Source organism: Cricetulus griseus, chromosome 7, assembly GCF_003668045.3.
Source record: "Cricetulus griseus strain 17A/GY chromosome 7, alternate assembly CriGri-PICRH-1.0, whole genome shotgun sequence".
Classification (NCBI taxonomy): domain Eukaryota; kingdom Metazoa; phylum Chordata; class Mammalia; order Rodentia; family Cricetidae; genus Cricetulus; species Cricetulus griseus.
This window is the reverse complement of record NC_048600.1, coordinates 43482554-43502930: the sequence shown is the minus strand read 5'-3', so window position 1 is coordinate 43502930 and position 20377 is coordinate 43482554. Positions and strand designations below refer to the sequence as shown.

Genomic DNA, 20377 nt, shown 5'->3' with positions numbered 1-20377 from the left:
CCACAAAGTTGGTGCCTGACCTCCATATTCACAATATGGCATGCATCCTTCACACACACATATCATGCAGACACACAAAAGCAATCTATTTTTCTTTTTACATTTCTCATGGTGTTCATGTGTGTGATTGCTTTCTTTATTCCTGTTTTGCTTTTTGAGACAGGGTTTGACTATGTAGCTCTAGTTAGCTCACTATGTAATCCAGGTGGCCTCAAACTCACAGAGATCTGCCTTCCTCTGCCTCCAGAGTGCTGGGATTAAAGGTGTCCATCTATGTCTGTGTATCATGTATGTGCCTGGTGCTGGTGGAAGCCAGAATAGGGCATTGGATTCCCTGGAACCAGCGTTAGAGATGGCTATGAGCCACCCTATGGGTACTGAGGACCTAAGACAAAGGAGGAGCCAGTGCCCTTAAACACTGAGTCTTCTCTCCAGCCCCATATGTATGTTTTTCATGTGTTGGAGGGACACGTGTGTGTGTGTGTGTGTGTGTGTGAGAGAGAGAGAGAGAGAGAGAGAGAGAGAGAGAGAGAGAGAGAGAGAGAGAGAGAGAGAGAGAGCATATGGGGGCCTAAGATGAATGTTGGGAATCATCCTTGACTGTTCTTCCATCTTCTTCATTGAGGAAGGTCTTTCAGTAGACCTAGTTGTCACTGATATGGCTGGCTTGTTCTGGGGATCCTGTTTGCCTGCTGGGACTGAAGTTACAGACAGACCCCATCATAGCCACCTGACATTCATGTGGGTTGCTGGGGATCTGAACTCTGGTCCTCATGCTTGTCAGCACGCCCTCTGACTGATAAGTCATCTCCTAAGCCATGTATACTTATTTTTTAAGAGAAGAAAGGGCAATTCATAAAGCACTCCAGAAGGGCTCTGTCTGCAAGAAGAACATAGACAATGTGGACTATAAGGAGAATGTTGGTAATATTGCTCTCCAGGTAAGATTTCCAGGCAAAGCCTTTTTTAATGAGTAATTTCAGGCAGTAATTAGCATTGTTTCCTCTATCCAGAGGGCTGGGTCTCCAGTACGAAGAAGATAATATGTAATTCCCAGGAAAGACTCAGGAGAGACTGAGTGATCTAGGGAAAACAGGAATATGCCCCATTTGAAAAAGTTCTTGGAGCATTTTCTGGAGGATTACCCCCCTGAGGGTCAACCTCTCTTTTCTGAATTGTTGACCAAAGTGTATCCAATTTTCTTATCCATAGCACAGACTCCATCTTGAACTCCTAAGCAGCCATGTAAAGCTAACCAGCGGCCTAATGTGACAGTGACAGATGTCTCAAGGGAGGTCGCTTGGACTTGTCCATCTTCAGTAGCAGAGAAAGCTAGAGTGGCTGTGTTTCTGTGAGTTAGCGTGTGTTCATGTGTTTGCACCCGTGTACACACTGATGTGCATGAAACATCAGGTGTCTTTCCCTGTCAGTCTCCTCTTTTGGTTTTTGTCTGTGTGTGTATGTGGAGGGTGTGCATGTGTGTGTGTGTGTGGATATGCATGTATTTGTGTGTGTGGGGGGGAGATATGCATTTGTGTATGAGCAGGGTATACATGTTTGCATATGTGGGATATGTACCTGTGTATATGCGGAATATGCATGTGTGTACATGTGTAAATATACTTTGTTTATTGATTTGTTCCCTAATATCTGTGTGTGTGTGTGTGTGTGTGTGTGTGTGTGTGTGGTGCAGCAGGTTTGTGAATCTAAATGCTTGCTCCCTCTAATATCTCTAAAAAAAAAAAAATCAGCTTCCTAATTTGGATAAAAGTAGCCCAGAGGGGAACACATGGCTCCCTGACTCCTGCAGCTGGGATTCAGGAAGCATTCCCAGGGTGGTTTCCCCGAGTGTTGGTTGGCTATAAATGCTTATTGACGGATTCAGGAGGGAGAAGAGCTTTTAGTTTGGACCTGGTCTTATCCGTGTACAATTGTTTACTTTACAGTTTGCAGAGTTCCTGGTGAACTCAGTTCTTTGGCACTCCTGGTGCCAATTTTTTAGAGATGGTGCATTTGAGGTGCTTATCTTTTTGAATGATGGCTTCATTGGGGAATGGTTGTTTGCTATGTGACAAGGAAGTCCAGATTTTGCTTGGCAGAGAACACACTCTGTTTCCTCCTGTGTACACCTGGTTTGGCATTTTGTTATCACTACTTTTGATGTGCGAAGCACATTTGGACTCACCCAGGGTCAGTTTGGAATGTAAATTGATATGAGAGAACTTATCACTGCTGTCTGAGGCTTAGGCAGCCATGGGGGTGTTGCTTATGTTTTTACATCAAGATTCTTAGAACACTTTCATCTTGGGGAGATAGCTCATTTGGGAAAGTGGCTGCCATGCAAGCATGAGGATCCTGTTTTGGATTCCCATGTAGTAGCCGGGCAGGCTAGCATGCTGCTATAACCCCCAAACCAGGAGGTGGGAGAGCACACAGGTAGATGGAGCTTATTGCAGGGATCAGTATCACCTCAGAGCCACACACACACACACACACACACACACACACACACACACACACACACACACACACACCTCAAAGCTACAAATTAAAAATAAAATAAAGTAAAAATAGTTACTATTTTTCTGATGTTTTGGTAAGCCTTTTGGGGAACTCAGCAAAGGTTCGTTTAAGGGTCTGTTCACACTGAAGTCTTTTAAATGACTACTTTAGAAACTATCATTTCAAAGTGAACTAGCATCGTTTAACACTCAATGCAGCTATGATTTCAAATGTATGCACACATAAAATTGTAAAAATAATTGTCAATGAAAACAGCTTTAAAATGTAGGTAGGCCCAACAAGATGGCTCAGCAAGTTAAGCTGCCTGCTCCTAAGCCTGGTGCCCTGAGTTCAGTTCCTGGGGCTCACAGGAGGAAGGAAGGAGACACTGGAGAGCTGACTCCTGTCTGCTGTCCTCCGACCGGCACACATGTACAATGGCACATGTGAGCCCTCACTGGATGAATACACACATTTAACATGTATATAGCTGCCACGGACCGCCTCTCATGGAGACCACCGACCGAGGGAGAACAAGGGAGAAGGCTCAAGGAGAAATCAGGAATCCGAGAGGAAATGACAGACAGACACACTCAATGTAGTTGAATATGCTGCTGCAACTTTACTTTACCTCAAGTAGTGCTTATATACTATTACAATCAGGGAACTTGGCAAGGGGGCTACATCACCAGGTCATAAAACAGAAAGTTAAAGAACAGCATAATTGTTTATAGATGATCTATTCTAAGCATCAGATTGCGGTCATTGCCCAAGGACATGATCTAAGAGTTCTCTAAAATCTGTCTCACACCACCAACCACGTCTCTATCCATTTCCTGATTCTCAGGACCTAGATATCTTTAGGTCCCAGGGTCTAAGTCTCCTGTAAAATAAGCCTCATAAAATTCTTCTACATCACGAAATCTATCAAATTCTTTCCATAAAGTCACCCAGTATTTTAATGCTGGCTTCATGTTTTCTAATACTTCTTTTCTTTCTTCTTTATCCAATGTACACCAGGGCTTTCTAGACCTAGCTAATCTTTCCAGGAAAGGCAAGTCTTTCCAAAGTTGTCTTTTCCCCTCATGATTCACCCATCTATTCCCTAATTCATCATAGCCTCCCGTATATGGGAGGGGATCTAGGTAATTTCCAGACTGCTTAGTCCACCAGGGTGGCGCCCACCATCTGTCTCTTATTTTATATTGTATATAACCTCCTGGAAGATGTCTGGTGGGAATTGCTAACTTCTGCAGCTGTTCTTCTGCAGAACCCTTAGTTTAACTCTGTTTATTACCAATTAACTGCTCTACTTTTATTTTCTCAGGGTTCACGGGATCCCCCTGCATAAGTAATTCCTTTTGCTCAACAGCATTGAGGAATTGTTCCAAGGATGACCCCTTATTCCCTGAACTGGCCATTTCAGCAATGGCTCTGATAAACGGTGGGGCAGAGTTCAGCATGTTCTCAGATGTTCCGTTAACATCAGCGCAGTTTGCTGGCAAGATACAAGAAGTACACAGAACAAAAAGACAAGGAAGAAGAGGCTGCAGTGGCGCCAAGGACAGTGGCTTCGAGTCGGCTCATCAGGCATCATGATCACAGCTGATTGCCAGGGAACTGCCTGGGGCTCATCTCCAGGGAGCGCAGACCCCAACCCATCGGCCTTAGCCCACCTTAGTGGCATCTTCTGCTACACCGGCGTAACCGCCGTGGGCGTAGCAGTTCCCCGTTTTTTATTTTTAAATTGCAACTGAAAGACTTCTTGCTTCACTTGGGCCAAAGAGCTGAAAAGACATTTCAAGAGACATGGAAATAAGAATACAACCAAAAGGACCAGCAGCAAAACTACGCCAATGAAAATAAAATATTGCATCCAATCCAATGGATTGAGAGCTTTTATTCCTTGTTGTATACTGTGGCCAAATCCTGTAACCCTCCAAGCTGCAAATGTGCCTGACTCATAGCAGATCTATCTTTCTGTAGGGCTCCTAAATCATGTGCAATATCTTTATCTAGCCAGACTCCTTGTAAATGAGCCCTCACCTTATCCCATGACTGAGACTGATTATAAGGTAGAGGTGTCATGCAGATTGATCTAAATCCACTATGACAACACATGGAGAGGGTGGTCTTTAAATTTGAGATATCCTGTCCAAGGGCAAGGACAACCTCCTCTAATACATTTATTTTTGCTTCTAGCTTAGTATCAATAGCTGCTTGCTCCATCAAAGCAGAAGTTATATTTCGATTCAATGCATTCACATAATGAGCTGCATGAATTTCCTGTACTAAAGCCGTGGTAGCCACAATGAAAGTAGTGAGTATCGAAATTAATGCTGTGATACCCAAGATAAGTGCAGCCACAAACCTCTGTGGTCGAACCAAGTCCTTCAAAGTATCTAGCACCTGTAGTGCTGAGTTATCATACCAAGGATCATCTTTTAGATCCATTGGCAGCATAACAAATGGAGGCCTGCTTATAATAAGCATGGTACCCAAATCCTTAGGTTCTGCTGAAGTAATACAATTTGTCAATTTACAAGAATGACAAGTAATTTGATATAAATTTCCAATCAAAGAAATATTAACAAAAGCAGATTGAGCTAACAACAGAGCATTAGGATAAGATACACAAGCACGCAACCCAATGGCATCTGGCCGAGTATGATTAGGTCTTTTTTTAAAAAACATGTTAGCGGCAGCAACAAGTCTAAATAAATCTGTATGTTTTTTGGTTGTATTTCCTTCAACTGCAAACCATGTAGGCTCCACAAACCCAGGAGAGAACCATCGCCTAGGAGGTTCACCTTCTCCTACATACTCACAATCATGAAACTTTTCCTTATGGGATTTTAAGTAATTCTCATAAACATTATTCTGTCTATTAGAATTAGAATAATCCCATACTTGCAGATCAGAATTCTTAGGTTGATACCATGTGGCTGCATTAGGAAACCCACAGGTTAACCAAGCAGGAAATTTAGTCAAAGAGGAGTCCCAGAATTGATCCTTATCACGATATTTTAGGATACAAGGATCTATAGGTATCTCAGATACTTTAGTAAAGTTCTCTTTATACAAGGGATCTCCAAGAGTCTTGAATTGTGTCTCCCAGACCCAGCGCTTATCAGCACTCTTCTTGTCAGGACCGTCAGTTAAGAAAGTACGATACCCGGTGCTCAGGCAGCCTTCCGGCATTTTCCCTTGTAGTGTGATACAAATTGGCGGCGAGTCTGCTCTGCCCTCAAAGGTTATTAAAGAGGACGAGCTGGCTCTCGCGTCAGAGTCCCGAGCACCACCCATCCTGACAGTATCATTGGTTAGAACTCTAATGGGCTCCCGATCCAGCCAACCCACGGGCTGTAAAATCAGAGGATTGGGGATGTAAGCCCAATAGGCCACGCCTTCTATGCTGGGGGGAGCAGAAATTAAAGCCAAAAAGGCAAGAAAGTACATGCTAGCTGTTAGGGGTTTTCCTTGCTCTTTCAGCAAGGTTTTTGCTTCTTTTACCAGGTGTTGATCTTCGTCCAAGTGATTCCCCTTGTCTGCGAAGACGTTAGTTTCTTCATCTGAATCACCAGCTGCTTCTGTTGTTTTTGCCACTTCCTCTTTCTGCGCTGCTTGTCCCGCTGCGGGCCGGACGAGCCTATCTGGAATCCAGATGTGGGAGTCGGCATCCTGTGGAAATACACAAGCATACCCTCGTCCCGATGTTATTAGGACGTCCGGTCCTTTCCATAGACCGGAAAGCAGATCTTTCCACATAACTTTTGGAAGGGCGGAATTAAATTCATGCTCCCAATGCACCATAGCAGGTGTGACATTCTTCTCATTTGTATTCAAATGATTTAAAACAAATAAGGTGTGAGACAAAATATGATGAGGAGTAAAATATTCATTTGCCTTTTGTAAGCGTTCAATTTGCGTTTTCAACACCTGATGAGTTCTTTCTATAATAGCTTGCCCTTGTGGATTATAAGGGATTCCTGTAGTGTGGGCTATATGCCACTGAGCACAAAATGATTCAAAAGCTTTGGAGGTATATGCCGGACCATTGTCTGTCTTAATTTGAGACGGCATACCCATCACTTGAAAACAATGAGTTAGATGTTGTATCACATCTTTTACAGCCTCCCCTGTCCGAGCAGTGGCTGTTACTAGAGGAGATAAGGTATCTACAGTTACATGAACATAACATAGTCGCCCAAATGAGGGGACATGCGTCACATCCATTTGCCATAACACATTTGGTTTCAAGCCTCTAGGGTTGACCCCCATTTTTAAAGTGCAGTGAGCAGGTGGGCATTGGGTGCACTGCTTTACTATCTGTCTTGCTTGCTCCCTGGTTATTTGAAACATTCTTTTTAGGGCTAATGCATTTTGATGATGAACAGCATGACTTTCTTGGGCTTCTTGCACATTAAATGCTCCCTCTTGAGTATAAAAATCTGCCATGGCATTACCATGTGCCAAAGGCCCAGGCAGATTACTATGCCCTCTAATGTGCCCTACATAAAACTTCTGAGTTCTTTGCCAAATGCATTGCTGCAATTCTTGTAAAAGAGGTAAAATATGGGATTTTCCTGATAAAAGGGCAGTCTCCAAAGCTGGAAACAAAGTTACTACATACTTTGAATCTGAATATAGATTAAAAGGTTGAGGAAAAAATTTTAAGGCCAAAATCATCGCTCTAATTTCTGCTTGCTGAGCAGAAGTCTTACTTCCTGAGTCTACATAGATTCTGCCCTCATGTATGAAAACCGCAGCCCGGTTTTCAAATCGATAAATTATCGATTTGTGCTTTATTATAGGGGGTAATAAGTATTTTGAACTCTTGCCCAAATAATTCTCTAGATCTTTGTCTCCCTTTTGCTATCAATAAGGAACACATATAAGGATAATCTGCTGACATTTTTGATTGTGTATGAGAAAGATGTAACCATTCCAACACCCCTTGTTGCCAAAGGCAAGCAGTGGGAGTATAATATGTAGCAAAGATCAAAAATGACCAATATTTAGTATAATCTAATTGCTTTACCCTAGCTTTACTCAAAGCTTCTTCAACTATAGATATAGCTTGCATAGCCTCAGGCGTTAATACTCGTGGTGACTTTGGTTTGGGATCTCCGTGTAGCAAGGAATACAAGGGGCTCAATGCCCCTGTAGTTATTTTTAAATATGGTCTTATCCAATTAATATCTCCTAACAATTTTTGAAAATCATTTAATGTTTTTAATTTATCCTTCCTTATTGTCAATTTCTGTGAATTAATATAATCATTATTTATATAATGCCCTAAATAACTTATAGGTTTATTCTTTTGTATCTTCTCTGGGGCTGTTACCAACCCAAAGGCAGTCAGCTGTTTTATAGTTTCTTTCAATAACATATCTAAAACTTCTTTATCAGGATTAGCTAATAATATATCGTCCATATAATGTATTATATAGGAGGTACTGAATTTTTCTCTTACATTTTTTAAAGCCTGATCAACAAATTTCTGACACACTGTAGGACTATTTTTCATACCCTGTGGGAGAGTCACCCACTGATAACGTCTAAAAGGCTGTTTAAAATTTACTGAGGGTACACTGAAGGCAAAATGTTCACTATCCTCAGGATGTAAGTGGATAGTAAAGAAGCAGTCTTGCAAATCTATTACTATTATTTCCCATCCTTGGGGGACTGCCACTGGGGATGGCAACCCTGGTTGAAGAGCTCCCATGTCTTTCATTACTGCATTTACTGCCCTTAAGTCTTGCAATAACCTCCATTTTTCAGATTTTTTCTTAATCACAAATTCTGGGGTATTCCATGGACTATTAGACTCTACTATATGTCCCTTTTCCAATTGTTCTTGTACTAGCTGTTCCAGAGCCTGTATCTTTTCTTCTGTTAGGGGCCACTGACTCACTCATACAGGCTCCTGAGTAAGCCACTCAATTTTGTCAGCATACAGTCCTTCAGCAGTGGCCCCTATGAAAAATTCTGATGGCTCAACTGATCCAAGGTCACCAATTTTACATTCATAAAGTCTAAGATGTCTCTTCCCCACAATGTAAAGGGGAGAGAGGGAAGTACATAAGGTTGTATAAGTCCCTCTTTTCCATCACAATTCCATTTCAAATGTGCAGAACTTTGCATCACTCCCGAGGCTGATCCCAATCCCATTAAGGAGGATCCTGTTTTATGTACTGGCCAACTTGTAGGCCAGTCAGAGGCAGAAATGCATGTCCTGTCTGCCCCTGTGTCGAGTAAGCCCTTAAATCCTTTTCCATTTAGTTTTATAATTTTAAAAGGACAGTTTCCTAGGTCCTGGATCCAGAAAACCCCATCAGTGGATCCAAATTGACCCTGACCTCTCTCTGTTTTCATGAGTTGATTAGGTAATTTTATATAGGGCAACAGTAATAACTGTGCTATTCTTTGTCCTTTATGTATTTGTATAGTCTCTGATAAAGGCCTAACCATTATTTTTATATCACTCTCAGTATCTGCATCTAGTACACCAGGAAGTACTTCAAAATTCCTCTGATAATTAGAACTCCTTCCTATAATTAATCCCACTGTTTGTGGCAACAGTGTCCCCTTAACCTTTGTTGGAACCAAGGTTATTCCATCCCATTTTGACAGAATCATATCCTTTGCACTAGCCAGGTCTAGACCTACGCTTCCTGGCGTTGCTCTAGGCAATTCATGAATAGTAAATTCTGCAGCTTCAAGATTTAATCCTAGCTCTGGTGTGGTTTTCTCCTCTCCCTTGGGTGCGGGGTTAGGAGAACACCCCTGACCTAGTTTTTTGACTCCTCAGGTTCCTCTTTATCATCTTTATTTAGAGAGGAAACATTTTTATGAAACTTTGATTTGCACTCATTCTTCCAGTGCTTCCCCTTTCTACACCGGGGACACAGACCGGGAGTTCCCCGAGGCGCTGAGCCTCGCGGCTTCCTGCAGTCTTTCTGCAGGTGTCCTGATTTACCACAGTTATAACAGGTCGGGGAGGATGAATCACGTCCTCCTCCAACGCCTCCATAAGTCTTCTTTACATAGGCGCTGAATTTCTGACCTTTCATGGCTGCAGCGTAGGCCATACCCTGAACTATCGCTGGTGAGGCATCCATACATGCTTTTATGTAGTCCTGAATAGATCCTGTCTTCCTAATGGGGCGTATTAAATCTTGACATAGAGCATTGGCATTTTTCCAGGCAAGCTGCTTGAGAAGAATGTCCGTCCCTTCAGATGGGGGGAGCATCCTTCCTACAGCCTCCTCCAAACGGGAAATGAATTCCTGATAGGCTTCTTCTGTGCCCCGTCTAATACTAGCCAATGCTCCTCCCTTGGTTCCTGGAGGAGGCAGCTTTCGCCAAGCTTGGACCGCATTCTGAGTTATTGCTTCCAGAACTTCTCTAGGAATGCTGGTTTGTGCTTGTGGCGTGGCATACCCTTCAGTCCCCATAAGCATAGACATTGTGGGCTTAGCCCCTCTCTTTTTTTTTTAAGGGACTGCATTATGGTGTCCTTACACCGGTCCTCATAGTCTGTTCTCCAAAGGATATAATCCCCAGGAGACAGGGTTGCTTTGGCTGTTTGCATCCAATCATATGGAGTCAGCCAAAGGCTAGCCACCATATCCAAAACCTGCAGAGTGTAGGGGGCTGAGGCTCCCACAGTCTTAACTGCACTCTGTAATTCCTTTAGTGTCTTTAGTGGCAAAGGCTCCCATATAGGGCCTTCATCCTCCCCTAAGGATTCTGTGACTGGAAAGGTAGCAAAGGTAGTATCTCCCAAGCGTCGAGCCTTGGCCATTGCTCCTCTAAAACCCATCGGGGGAAGAGGAGGCCGATGCTTTCGCTGTGGGGGATTCTTACTATCCCTTCGGGGCCTACGATTGTCCGAATGATCTCGGAAATCATCTTCAAAATCTTGTTCTGCCATCTGATCATCCAGTCCCCAATCATCATCATCCTTTAATCCAAGACCTTTAAAGTCTGGTATAGCATAGGTAGTAGTCATAGGAGGAGCCGAAGGCGCAGAGGATTTAAGTAGAACCTTCTCCTCTGGCGCCCCTTCCTCCGGGCCAACTTCATCATAAATAGGCGATCCTTCATCTGATGCTGTTTCCCTCATAAGCTCCTCAAAGGGAGTGGTTTCAGATAAAATTTCTCAAACCTGATACCACAATTGAAATGCTTGAGGGGGAAGGGTTTTTTCACCATTCTTCTGAACATGTCGACGCATTTCTTTACCTACTTTTATCCATTCTTCTAGTGACATAGTTCCTTCCTCCACTAACCAAGGGCTAACGTCTTTTATGAATAACATAAATTGCCCCAATGCCTTAGATGAGACCATAAACCCTTATTTATGTAACATTCTCTGTAACATAGTTACCAGCATCCTCTCATTCTTAGTCATAGATTGCCCTATGTTTTCCTGTGATTACTTACACTAAACCAGTGATCCTTTACTGGCGGGACTGCAGTTCCCTGGTAAGAGCCGTACCTGATTTCTGAAAAGAAAGAAAAGAAAGATTACCTGTCCTTCAGGTCCCTGTTCGGGCGCCACCTGCCACGGACCGCCTCTCGTGGAGACCACCGACCGAGGGAGAACAAGGGAGAAGGCTCAAGGAGAAATCAGGAATCCGAGAGGAAATGACAGACAGACACACTCAATGTAGTTGAATATGCTGCTGCAACTTTACTTCACCTCAAGCAGTGCTTATATACTATTACAATCAGTGAACTTGGCAAGGGGGCTACATCACCAGATCATACAACAGAAAGAAAAAGAACAGCATAATTGTTTATAGATGATCTATTCTAAGCATCAGATTGTGGTCATTGCCCAAGGATATGATCTAAGAGTTCTCTAAAATCTGTCTCACACCACCAACCACGTCTCTATCCATTTCCTGATTCTCAGGACCTAGATATCTTTAGGTCCCAGGGTCTAAGTCTCCTGTAAAATAAGCCTCATAAAATTCTTCTACATCATGAAATCTATCAAATTCTTTCCATAAAGTCACCCAGTATTTTAATGCTGGCTTCATGTTTTCTAATACTTCTTTTCTTTCTTCTTTATCCAATGTACACCAGGGCTTTCTAGATCTAGCTAATCTTTCCAGGAAAGGCAAGTCTTTCCAAAGTTGTCTTTTTCCCTCATGATTCACCCATCTATTCCCTAATTCATCATAGCCTCCCGTATATGGGAGGGGATCTAGGTAATTTCCAGACTGCTTAGTCCTCCAGGGTGGCGCCCACCCTCTGTCTCTTATTTTATATTGTATATAACCTCCTGGAAGATGTCTGGTGGGAATTGCTAACTTCTGCAGCTGTTCTTCTGCAGAACCCTTAGTTTCACTCTGTTTATTACCAATTAACTGCTCTACTTTTATTTTCTCAGGGTTCACAGGATCCCCCTGCATAAGTAATTCCTTTTGCTCAATAGCATCGAGGAATTGTTCCAAGGATGACCCCTTATTCCCTGAACTGGCCATTTCAGCAAAGGCTCCGATAAACGGTGGGGCAGAGTTCAGCATGTCCTCAGATGTTCCATTAACATCAGCGCAGTTTGCTGGCAAGATACAAGAAGTACGCAGAACAAAAAGACAAGGAAGAAGAGGCTGCAGTGGCGCCAAGGACAGTGGCTTCGAGTTGGCTCATCAGGCATCATGATCACAGCTGATTGCCAGGGAACTGCCTGGGGCTCATCTCCAGGGAGCGCAGACCCCAACCCATCGGCCTTAGCCCACCTTAGTGGCATCTTCTGCTACACCGGCGTGACCGCCGTGGGTGTAGCATATAGCTGTGTGTCTAAACTTTCTATGAATGCTATGTAACAGTTTTAATTTAAAGGCAGAGAAGTATACTACAATAATAAAGGCACTTGGGAAGTGGTCTCTTTCACACAATACTCATTGTATATAGATGGTCAACATGGAAAATGGGAAAATAAAAGGTTTTTACATCACTCTTATATGTAAGCAACACCATTCAGATAAAGTCATGTATTTTGGAAGTCATTAGTTAAAACCTGCTCTGTGTCTCTTTGTTGTTGGGGTCTCTAGGGGCTCCCTGGGTTGAGGTTGGAGAGGGTAGAGTGTGCCCTGTTTGCTTATCCAGCAGCCTCCCTGGAACCTGGAAACAATCAGATGCAACAGGGAGTCTAGTCAAGCAGGATTTCATTTAATGTTTAATAGCAAAGCCCTCTTAAAGTAAAAAACCACGGGGTAGATAAAGTATTACCCAATAATGTAAAAGATATTCCCTGTAATCTAGAGTCCTATTCCCTCTTGGGCATGGTCTGTGTGTGTGATGACCTCAGCTGTTGTGTGTTTGGACAGCCAATTGTTTTTCTTAGTAAACACTTGAAGCCTGGCCTCTGTAGCTTCCTGCCAGCCCCATCTCTTCTTTCTTTCTTTCTTTCTTTCTTTCTTTCTTTCTTTCTTTCTTTCTCTCTCTCTCTCTCTCTCTCTCTCTCTCTCTCTCTCTTTCTTTCTTTCTTTCTTTTTCAGAGACAGCATTTCCCTGTGGCTTGGAGGCTGTCCTGGAACTAGCTCTTATAGACCAGGCTGGTCTGGAACGCACAGAGATCAGCCTGCCTCTGCCTCCCAAGTGCTGGGATTAAATGCATGAGCCACCAATGCCCAGCCCAGTCCCATCTTGTAATGGTGCAGGTCGTCTGCTTGGGCCACTCCCTCTTCTGGTGGGACAGGATCTGTGCTCCTCCACATTTTGTCATGACTGAGTAAGAGTTGTGTTAATGTATTCTGAGATGCACCTGCACTCCAACAAGAGAGTATTACAGCTCTGTCTTCCACTGATGTGGTCTGAGGGTTGATTTCTGTCTGTGCTGTAGACACGTGACCCTGGCTGTCAAAGACTCTGAAGATTCTGAATTCTGCTTTAAAAGAGAATATGTATGTGAGCATGCACACAGACAGACACACAGACACATATAAACACATATACACATACAGACACAAACTCACAGACACACACACACATACACACAAAGACACAGACACACACACACACATATATACACATATACACATGTAGACACACACACACATATACACACACACAGAGACAGACACATATACACATACAGACACAGACACACAGACACACAGACACAGACACATATACACATACAGACACACACACACACACACACACACAGACACACACACACATAGACAATTTTTTTTTCTGAGACAGGGTTTCTTTGTGTAGCCCTGCTGGTCCTCATTCTGGAACTCATTCTGTAGACCAGCCTGGCCTTGAACTCAGAGATCTGTCTGCCTCTACCTCCCCAGTGCTGGGATTAAAGGTGTGCACCAACACTCCCCAGCTAACATTACCCCTTTCCAAGGCTTTTTGTTGTTGTTGTTGTTCTTTGAGACAGGGTTTCTCTGTGTAGCTTTGGAGCCTGTCCTGGAACTTGCCCCATGGAGACAAGAGTCTTACTAGGTTCTGCATAAGGGCTGGAGAGATGCACAGTGGTTAACGGCACATGTTACTCTCAACAAGGACCAGGTTTCAGTTCCCAGAACATACATGATGGCTCACAACCATGTGTAACTCCAGTTCCCTGATATCCAATGCCCTCTTCTGATCTCTGTAGGAATCAGTCACACATGTGATCTACACTTACACATTCAGGCAAAACACTCATTAAGTAAAGCTCAAAAGAGGCAAGGGATTTCTGTGAGTTCAAGACCAGCCTGGTCTATGGAAGCGAGTTCCGGGACAGTCAAGGCTGTTTCACAGAGAACCCTGTCTCAAAAAGAAAGAAAGAAAGAAAGAAAGAAAGAAAGAAAGAAAGAAAGAAAGAAAGAAAGAAAGAGAAAGGAAAAAGAAAAAAAGAAGAAAAAAAACTTGTTTATTCAAAGGTTTGCTAGGATTCCAGAACTTGAGGAGCTCCCCCCTTCTGGCTTTCCTTTGTTTCTTTTGCACCAATTTCTTTCAAACCAACTAACAAACCAACCAACCAACCAACAAACAAACAAACCAACAAGCTGCAAGGTCTTTTGTCTCAGCCAGTGTGTAAAAGACACAATTCAGTTGCACTTGGATAAAAACCTATTGAATTTCCTACTTGAGGTGCTTACTCTTCACGCCTCTGGTCAGAAGGGAAGCCTGGCCAATCTGAGGAGCTTTTGAAACTGTGAACTTATTTCTAGCACAGTCATTAGAGAAAACCAGACCTCATCTGTCCCTCCCTATTGAGCAGAAAGTCACCCTTGCTGCTTATTGAACAACGCATTGAAACAAGGGAGGGGAAAGGCATGTGGAATTTTTGTCTTGAGACTCTTACCATGTCAGGTGGTGGTGGTGCACACCTTTGATCCCAGCATTCAGAGGCAGAGACAGGCAAATCTCTGAGTTTGAAGCCATGCTGGTGTATAGAGCAAGTTCCAGGACAGGCAGGGTTACACAGAGAAACTGTGTATCGAGAAACAAACAAACAAAAGAGAATCTTTTTACCAGACTTTTAGTTTTACATGGAAGAAATTTCTTTACTGGCTCCTACTGACCCAGTATAGCATTAAAAGCAGAAAAAGAAGGAGGAGGAAGAGGAAGAGAAGGAGGAGGAGGAGGAGGAGGAGAGGAGGAGGAAGAGGAGGAGGAGGAAGAAGAAGAAGAAGAAGAAGAAGAAGAAGAAGAAGAAGAAGAAGAAGAAGAAGAAGAAGAAAATATGTTTACAATCTTGATCCACATGCTGCTTCCAACATTTATGGTGGGTATTTGTTATTTTCTAGGTTGCCTTCAATCTGCTGCTCTCAGCAAATGAAGTTATCAGCACAGGCCAGCGCATATACATCATTCTGGGTCAGGTTTGAAAGGGTGTAATGGGAAATTTAGTAGAGCCATTGTAAGTGGTGTGAACAACAGAATGAAGCAGTTGGTTTTTTTGGAGGTGCTTAGACCTTGAAGAAATCATTGTAGACAACAGTGATTGTTTTCTGTAAATTTTAGAGTTGTTTTTCTGAAGGACCTTTGCATGACTTCAGTCACAAAACTTTCCTGGAAAACCAGGAAGTCTTGCATTACTGAGTACTGCAAACAGTGCACAATAAGGGCTGATTGAAGAAACACAGAGATTACATCAGTGGCTCTTGTGTGAGAAACTTGGCTTGCTGTAAAAACAGCTATTCTGTAACAGTCAGTTCTCCAACTTCCCTTTTTTCTAAGGCTGTCTCATCGGGAAGAGTAGGAAGAAGAAGAAAATCTCTATCATTCTGGCCCTCCTCTCCTTCATCTTCCTCTGAAAAAACACTCTCTTCTGCTGATTGGCGGTTCCTGACCTGGATGTCTTCCTTCTTGCTGTATCTGACCTAGCCTTTTAAAACTATTTGTTCAGGTTAGGTTGTAAAACTAGATTACATGGGAGTCCTAGGCACAGTAAGATTGCTTACATTGTTTTCTTAAAGTCAAAACAAATTTAAACTAGTTGAGTACACAGTAGGAAAGCGTAGTGAGTACATAGTTTTAAATGGTTGCAAAGCATATGAATATCTTGGTTGCAAGGTTGGACAAACATTCAGTTTCTGAAATACAGCTGACAAGGCATTTCCACTGCTGCTATGGCTCAGTGGCATCAGAGTATACAAAGTATAAAAGGACAACCCAAGGGGCTCAGACCACACAGCACAGGTAAGGAAGGAGCAGCGACCCAGCCTGGTGCAGGGGGAGAGGCCAGAGGAGGAAAGGGAGAATGGCTTCAGCCAGCTAGAGACTGGACCGTGAAGGATGGATGGAAGGATTGGAAACAAGGGGTTTCTTCAGGAACAGCATTAGACTTTGGGGAGCCCAGTGTAATATGACATCATGGGATCTCTGGCTAAGAGCTAGTGAGAATGCTAGCACAGTGACATGGGGGTGGGGGCGTCACAGTGTGGGCATGTGGGTGAAACCATTCCTTGCCCTTCTGAAGCTTTTTGAGCCTATGGGAAAAGAGGGTTCCCAAATGTTCCCTTGTCTCAAACTGGGGCGTGGGGATCCCTTAAATCTGATGTCTTTTCCTTTGCGCCTTTTTGAGGTCTTGCCATCGCCCTGTGGTTTCTAAGCCTCAAACCCTCAGGAGCCATGCTGCTGTTGCTGACCTTGGCTTTCCTTGCTGGTCCTACATGCAGAGCCCAGGGTGAGTACCTGAGCCTCCTTTGTGGCCCTCACCTCCTGTGTCCTGTCCTAGGCATAAGGGCCTCTGAGTGAGGGAGTGCCCCTGAGTGTTCTTCTGTCTCACTCTTCGCAGAAATATGGGGCAATAAAGTCGGCACCTATTTCATCATTCGTGGTGAAGAACAGGGAGAGATCAGGGGCATCAAGATCTACTTCACAATATTATCACACATCAAGGGGTAAGTAGGGTTCTGGGACTGGGCTCCCACAGCACTCCCCACTGGTGCTTGTTCCTGTGACTTGTCTAGAACCCCGACCTAAGCACGCCTACTCAGAACTGGAATTCTCAGGCTTGGGTAAGACTGGGCAATCCTCCATCTCTCTGGCTCAGAGAGGATCTCAGAGGCTGAAGGGTCCCTATTCCATATAGTTCAGGTGGCCCTAGTGCCCCTTGGTAGTGATAGAAACTGCTTATGTGGTCTGACAGATGTCCCTGTCTTCACAGGACATAAAATGTGCAGATCACTCTGCCACTCTGGATCTGTGCTCTGCTCCAGAAAGGCCAGCCAATCCTAGGACAGGCCAGATCTTGACTGTCCTCACCAATATCTGCCTCATGAGTGCCACAAAGGCCTTGTGCTACTGTTGCCAAGCTTGGTAAATGCAAGCACAGTCTCTGAGGTTAATAGAATTTCAGATGAACAATGGCTATACTTTTAAAATGCAATATTGGAGCTTGGCTTGGTGGTCCAGTCCTGTAATGTCAGCTTCCTAGGATGCTGATGCTAGAGAATACCAAAAGTAAGGCCAGATTGTGCTACAGAGCCACCTTAGGGTCAACTTGGACAACACAGAAAAACCCTGTCTCAGAAGAGAAAGTGGAGAGGATTGGAGCCCAGCATGGGGGCTCATGTCAATAATGTCAGAACTCTGGAGGCTGAGGCAGGAGGGTTTCCACCATGAAGAAGTGAAAGGAACTCCTGGCTACACAGTTGGATCCTGTTTCAAATAAAATAAAAAAAGATAAAAAGAATGGGTGAAGGTAAAGGAAGGATTGGTAATATAACTCAGTGGCTTGTCTAGTTCAGTCTCTAGTACCACTAAAGAAATAAGGGCTGGCAAGATGGCTCTGGCAAGTATAGATGCTTGCTGGACAAATTGGCTTTAGTTTGATCCATGGAACCCAGATAGTGGGAGGAGAGAACAAAATCCCAGTGTTTCTCCTCTCACTTCCACTAAGGCATTGGCATATGTGGGCCTTCATGGATAGACATGCACAAATACATACCTACACACATATGCACAAAATAAATAATAAATCATTGTTGAAAATAAGTAAATAAATAATGCAACACAAAATATACTTACCCTGAAAATTACTCATGATTATCTGAAATTCTAATTGAATTAGATGTATTTCCTGTGTGTTACATGGAATCTGATTTGATATGATTCTTACCTTGGAAGAGAAGGAAGAAACTGGCATTAGCAATAGTCTAGAAGAGTTGGAGGGTCATCTTTCTTCCGTGGCCCTCCTGTTCCCACCTGATAACACAAGGAGAGCACCTGTCTCTCTGGTCTCTGCCTGTAAGATTGATCTCTGGTCTACTGACCTTTGCTGAGCGGTTCTCAGTATGACTGCTGCCTCATTTGGGGCAGACAGGAGAGGAGGCTCCAGAGGGGAAACTGTGAGTTTCTCAGACCCTGCAAATGATTTAAGCTCAGAATGGGCTGCAATAGTAGTACTGGCCTCCCTTGCACATTTGCATGTCCAGACCAGACTGTATGAGGACCTGTGGGGAGGGATGTGTCTGGAAGAGGCAGAAGGAGGAAGGACTCCAGGCTGCCGTATCAGAGTAGGGCACTGTGAACCAAGAACCAGGACAGGGAACAGTTCTGGGAAAGAACAGGCATTCCTGAGGTTGCACTGACCTGATTTCTCTCCAGCATCCAGCTGCTTTTTGGCAAGCACTGGAGTATTCTCTATGGAATGGCTACAGCCAGTCATAAAGAGTGGCTCCTGGAGGATGGTGAGCACATAATAAAGGTGCGTGGCGACGCCTGCTTATGCCTGAACTCCCTGACCTTCATCACCAACAAGGGGAATCATGTTCTCTTTGGTAAAAGCCAAGGGCGTTCATTTGAGGACAGTGGAGGTCCAGACAAGCATCTAGTGACTGTCAATGGCATGCTGTTATCAGGCTGCATTTCAGGGATTGGCTTTGATTGGAGACATGTCCCAGAGAATGTAGTCTCCACAACACCTCAAAGAGAACCAATTACCATCCCTAACACTTCCAAACCGAAGGAAAGAAGCAAAGATGAAGACAAGGATGGTGGTGATGGAGGCAATGACAAAGATGATGATGAAAACAATGTTCGTAAGAAGAAAAACAAAACCAAAAAAAAAAAAGATGATGATGATGATGATGATGATGATGATGATGAGTAAGAGCAGTAGACTGTGCAGAGCGCAGTCCTGCACTCCCATATTGCACCACCTCCTCTCAGCCAAGCTTATCCACCTGGAGGGAACAGTACACCAGGTGACCCTGGACAGGAGGAGGCAAAGCCCCAATGGCCCTGTATCTCTGTGTCCAATAAACTTTGTGCATCTATGAGAGCCTAAATGGTCTTTGTCACCAAATGGGATGGGTTTGAGGTTCCCCAAAGCCTCTTTTACCTCCCCATTTTTGGACCAACACCCATGCACTGAGTTAGGGTTTGCACAGAGAGACCCTTAGTCAACTCCAGCAGGACTGAGGTCCCCAGAATGAGGGCAGCATCCAGCACTGTCTGTGCCAAAGCAGCTCTGGGCCTGCAAGAAGAGTGCAGGTGTGCTGACCAAGCTGGCAGGGACTGGCTTTGCAGAGGCCCCATTTAACTGTATCTGAGCAGGTGTCATTTCCTCCTGTTCCTCTCCAGATCCTCCCATTCTTCAGATCCTCCCTTGTCCTATCCTGGTCACTATCCTCCTTTACAAAGCTAGGCTGGCTGTGTAAGCAGTAAGTTGTTACCATTTTCATATGAGGTGCACCCAGAGTTCATCAGAGTTACAGACAAGCAGAAGGCACTGAGCCCCTCTCTCCCTAGCTGGTGGCAGGTCTGTTGGAAAGGCACAGGCAGTCTACTATGTGACTGAGCCCAGGGTCAGAAAAGGGACCATCTCAAGCCCAAAATTATTCATCAGACAAGGCTCCTCCCGTGTCCTAAACCAATAGGGCAGCGAATTAGGAATGGGGCAAGTACTAACCAATGGGAGAAAAGGACAGGAGTTTCTCAAGATTGGAGGACTTTAAGAACATTGTCCAAACTCAGGAGGCAGAGGCAGGTGGATCTCTTTGAGTTCGAAGCCATCCTGGTCTGCAGAGTGAGTTCCAAGACAGGCCCACCACTGAAAGCCTTTCCTGGCTACAGAAGATGGCCTGTTCAGGATCCATATACCCCATTACCAGGAGTCTTTGCTATGGTCATACTTAGAGATCCCAGGGAGTTTCCACTGCACTAGGTTTCCATATTCCATATTTCATAAGCCACCTAATTCTAGTCATCTTTCCATGTATTCTCTCCCTCTACCCACACCTGACTTGATCCCTCCTGTTCCCGTTCCCACCAGCCCCCAGTCCACCTACAAAATCTATTCTATTTCCTACTCCCAGGAAGATCCATGTGTCCCAACTTGAGCCCTTCTTGTAACTTAACCTCTCTAGATCTGTGATTGTAGCATGGGTATTCTTTACAGCTA

General features: G+C 44.0%; 1 protein-coding gene across 1 annotated transcript; it reads left to right on the top strand.

Annotated features, from left to right (window-relative positions):
• The first annotated feature begins 16590 nt into the window (after window positions 1-16590).
• On the top strand, window positions 16591-19253 carry LOC100752503 (prostatic spermine-binding protein). Its single transcript, XM_035448090.1, has 4 exons — window positions 16591-16654; window positions 16766-16871; window positions 18580-19013; window positions 19144-19253. Exons 1-4 carry the CDS (start codon window positions 16600-16602, stop codon window positions 19251-19253), a joined length of 705 nt encoding a protein of 234 aa, XP_035303981.1. The 5' UTR covers window positions 16591-16599.
• The last annotated feature ends 1124 nt before the right edge of the window (window positions 19254-20377 follow it).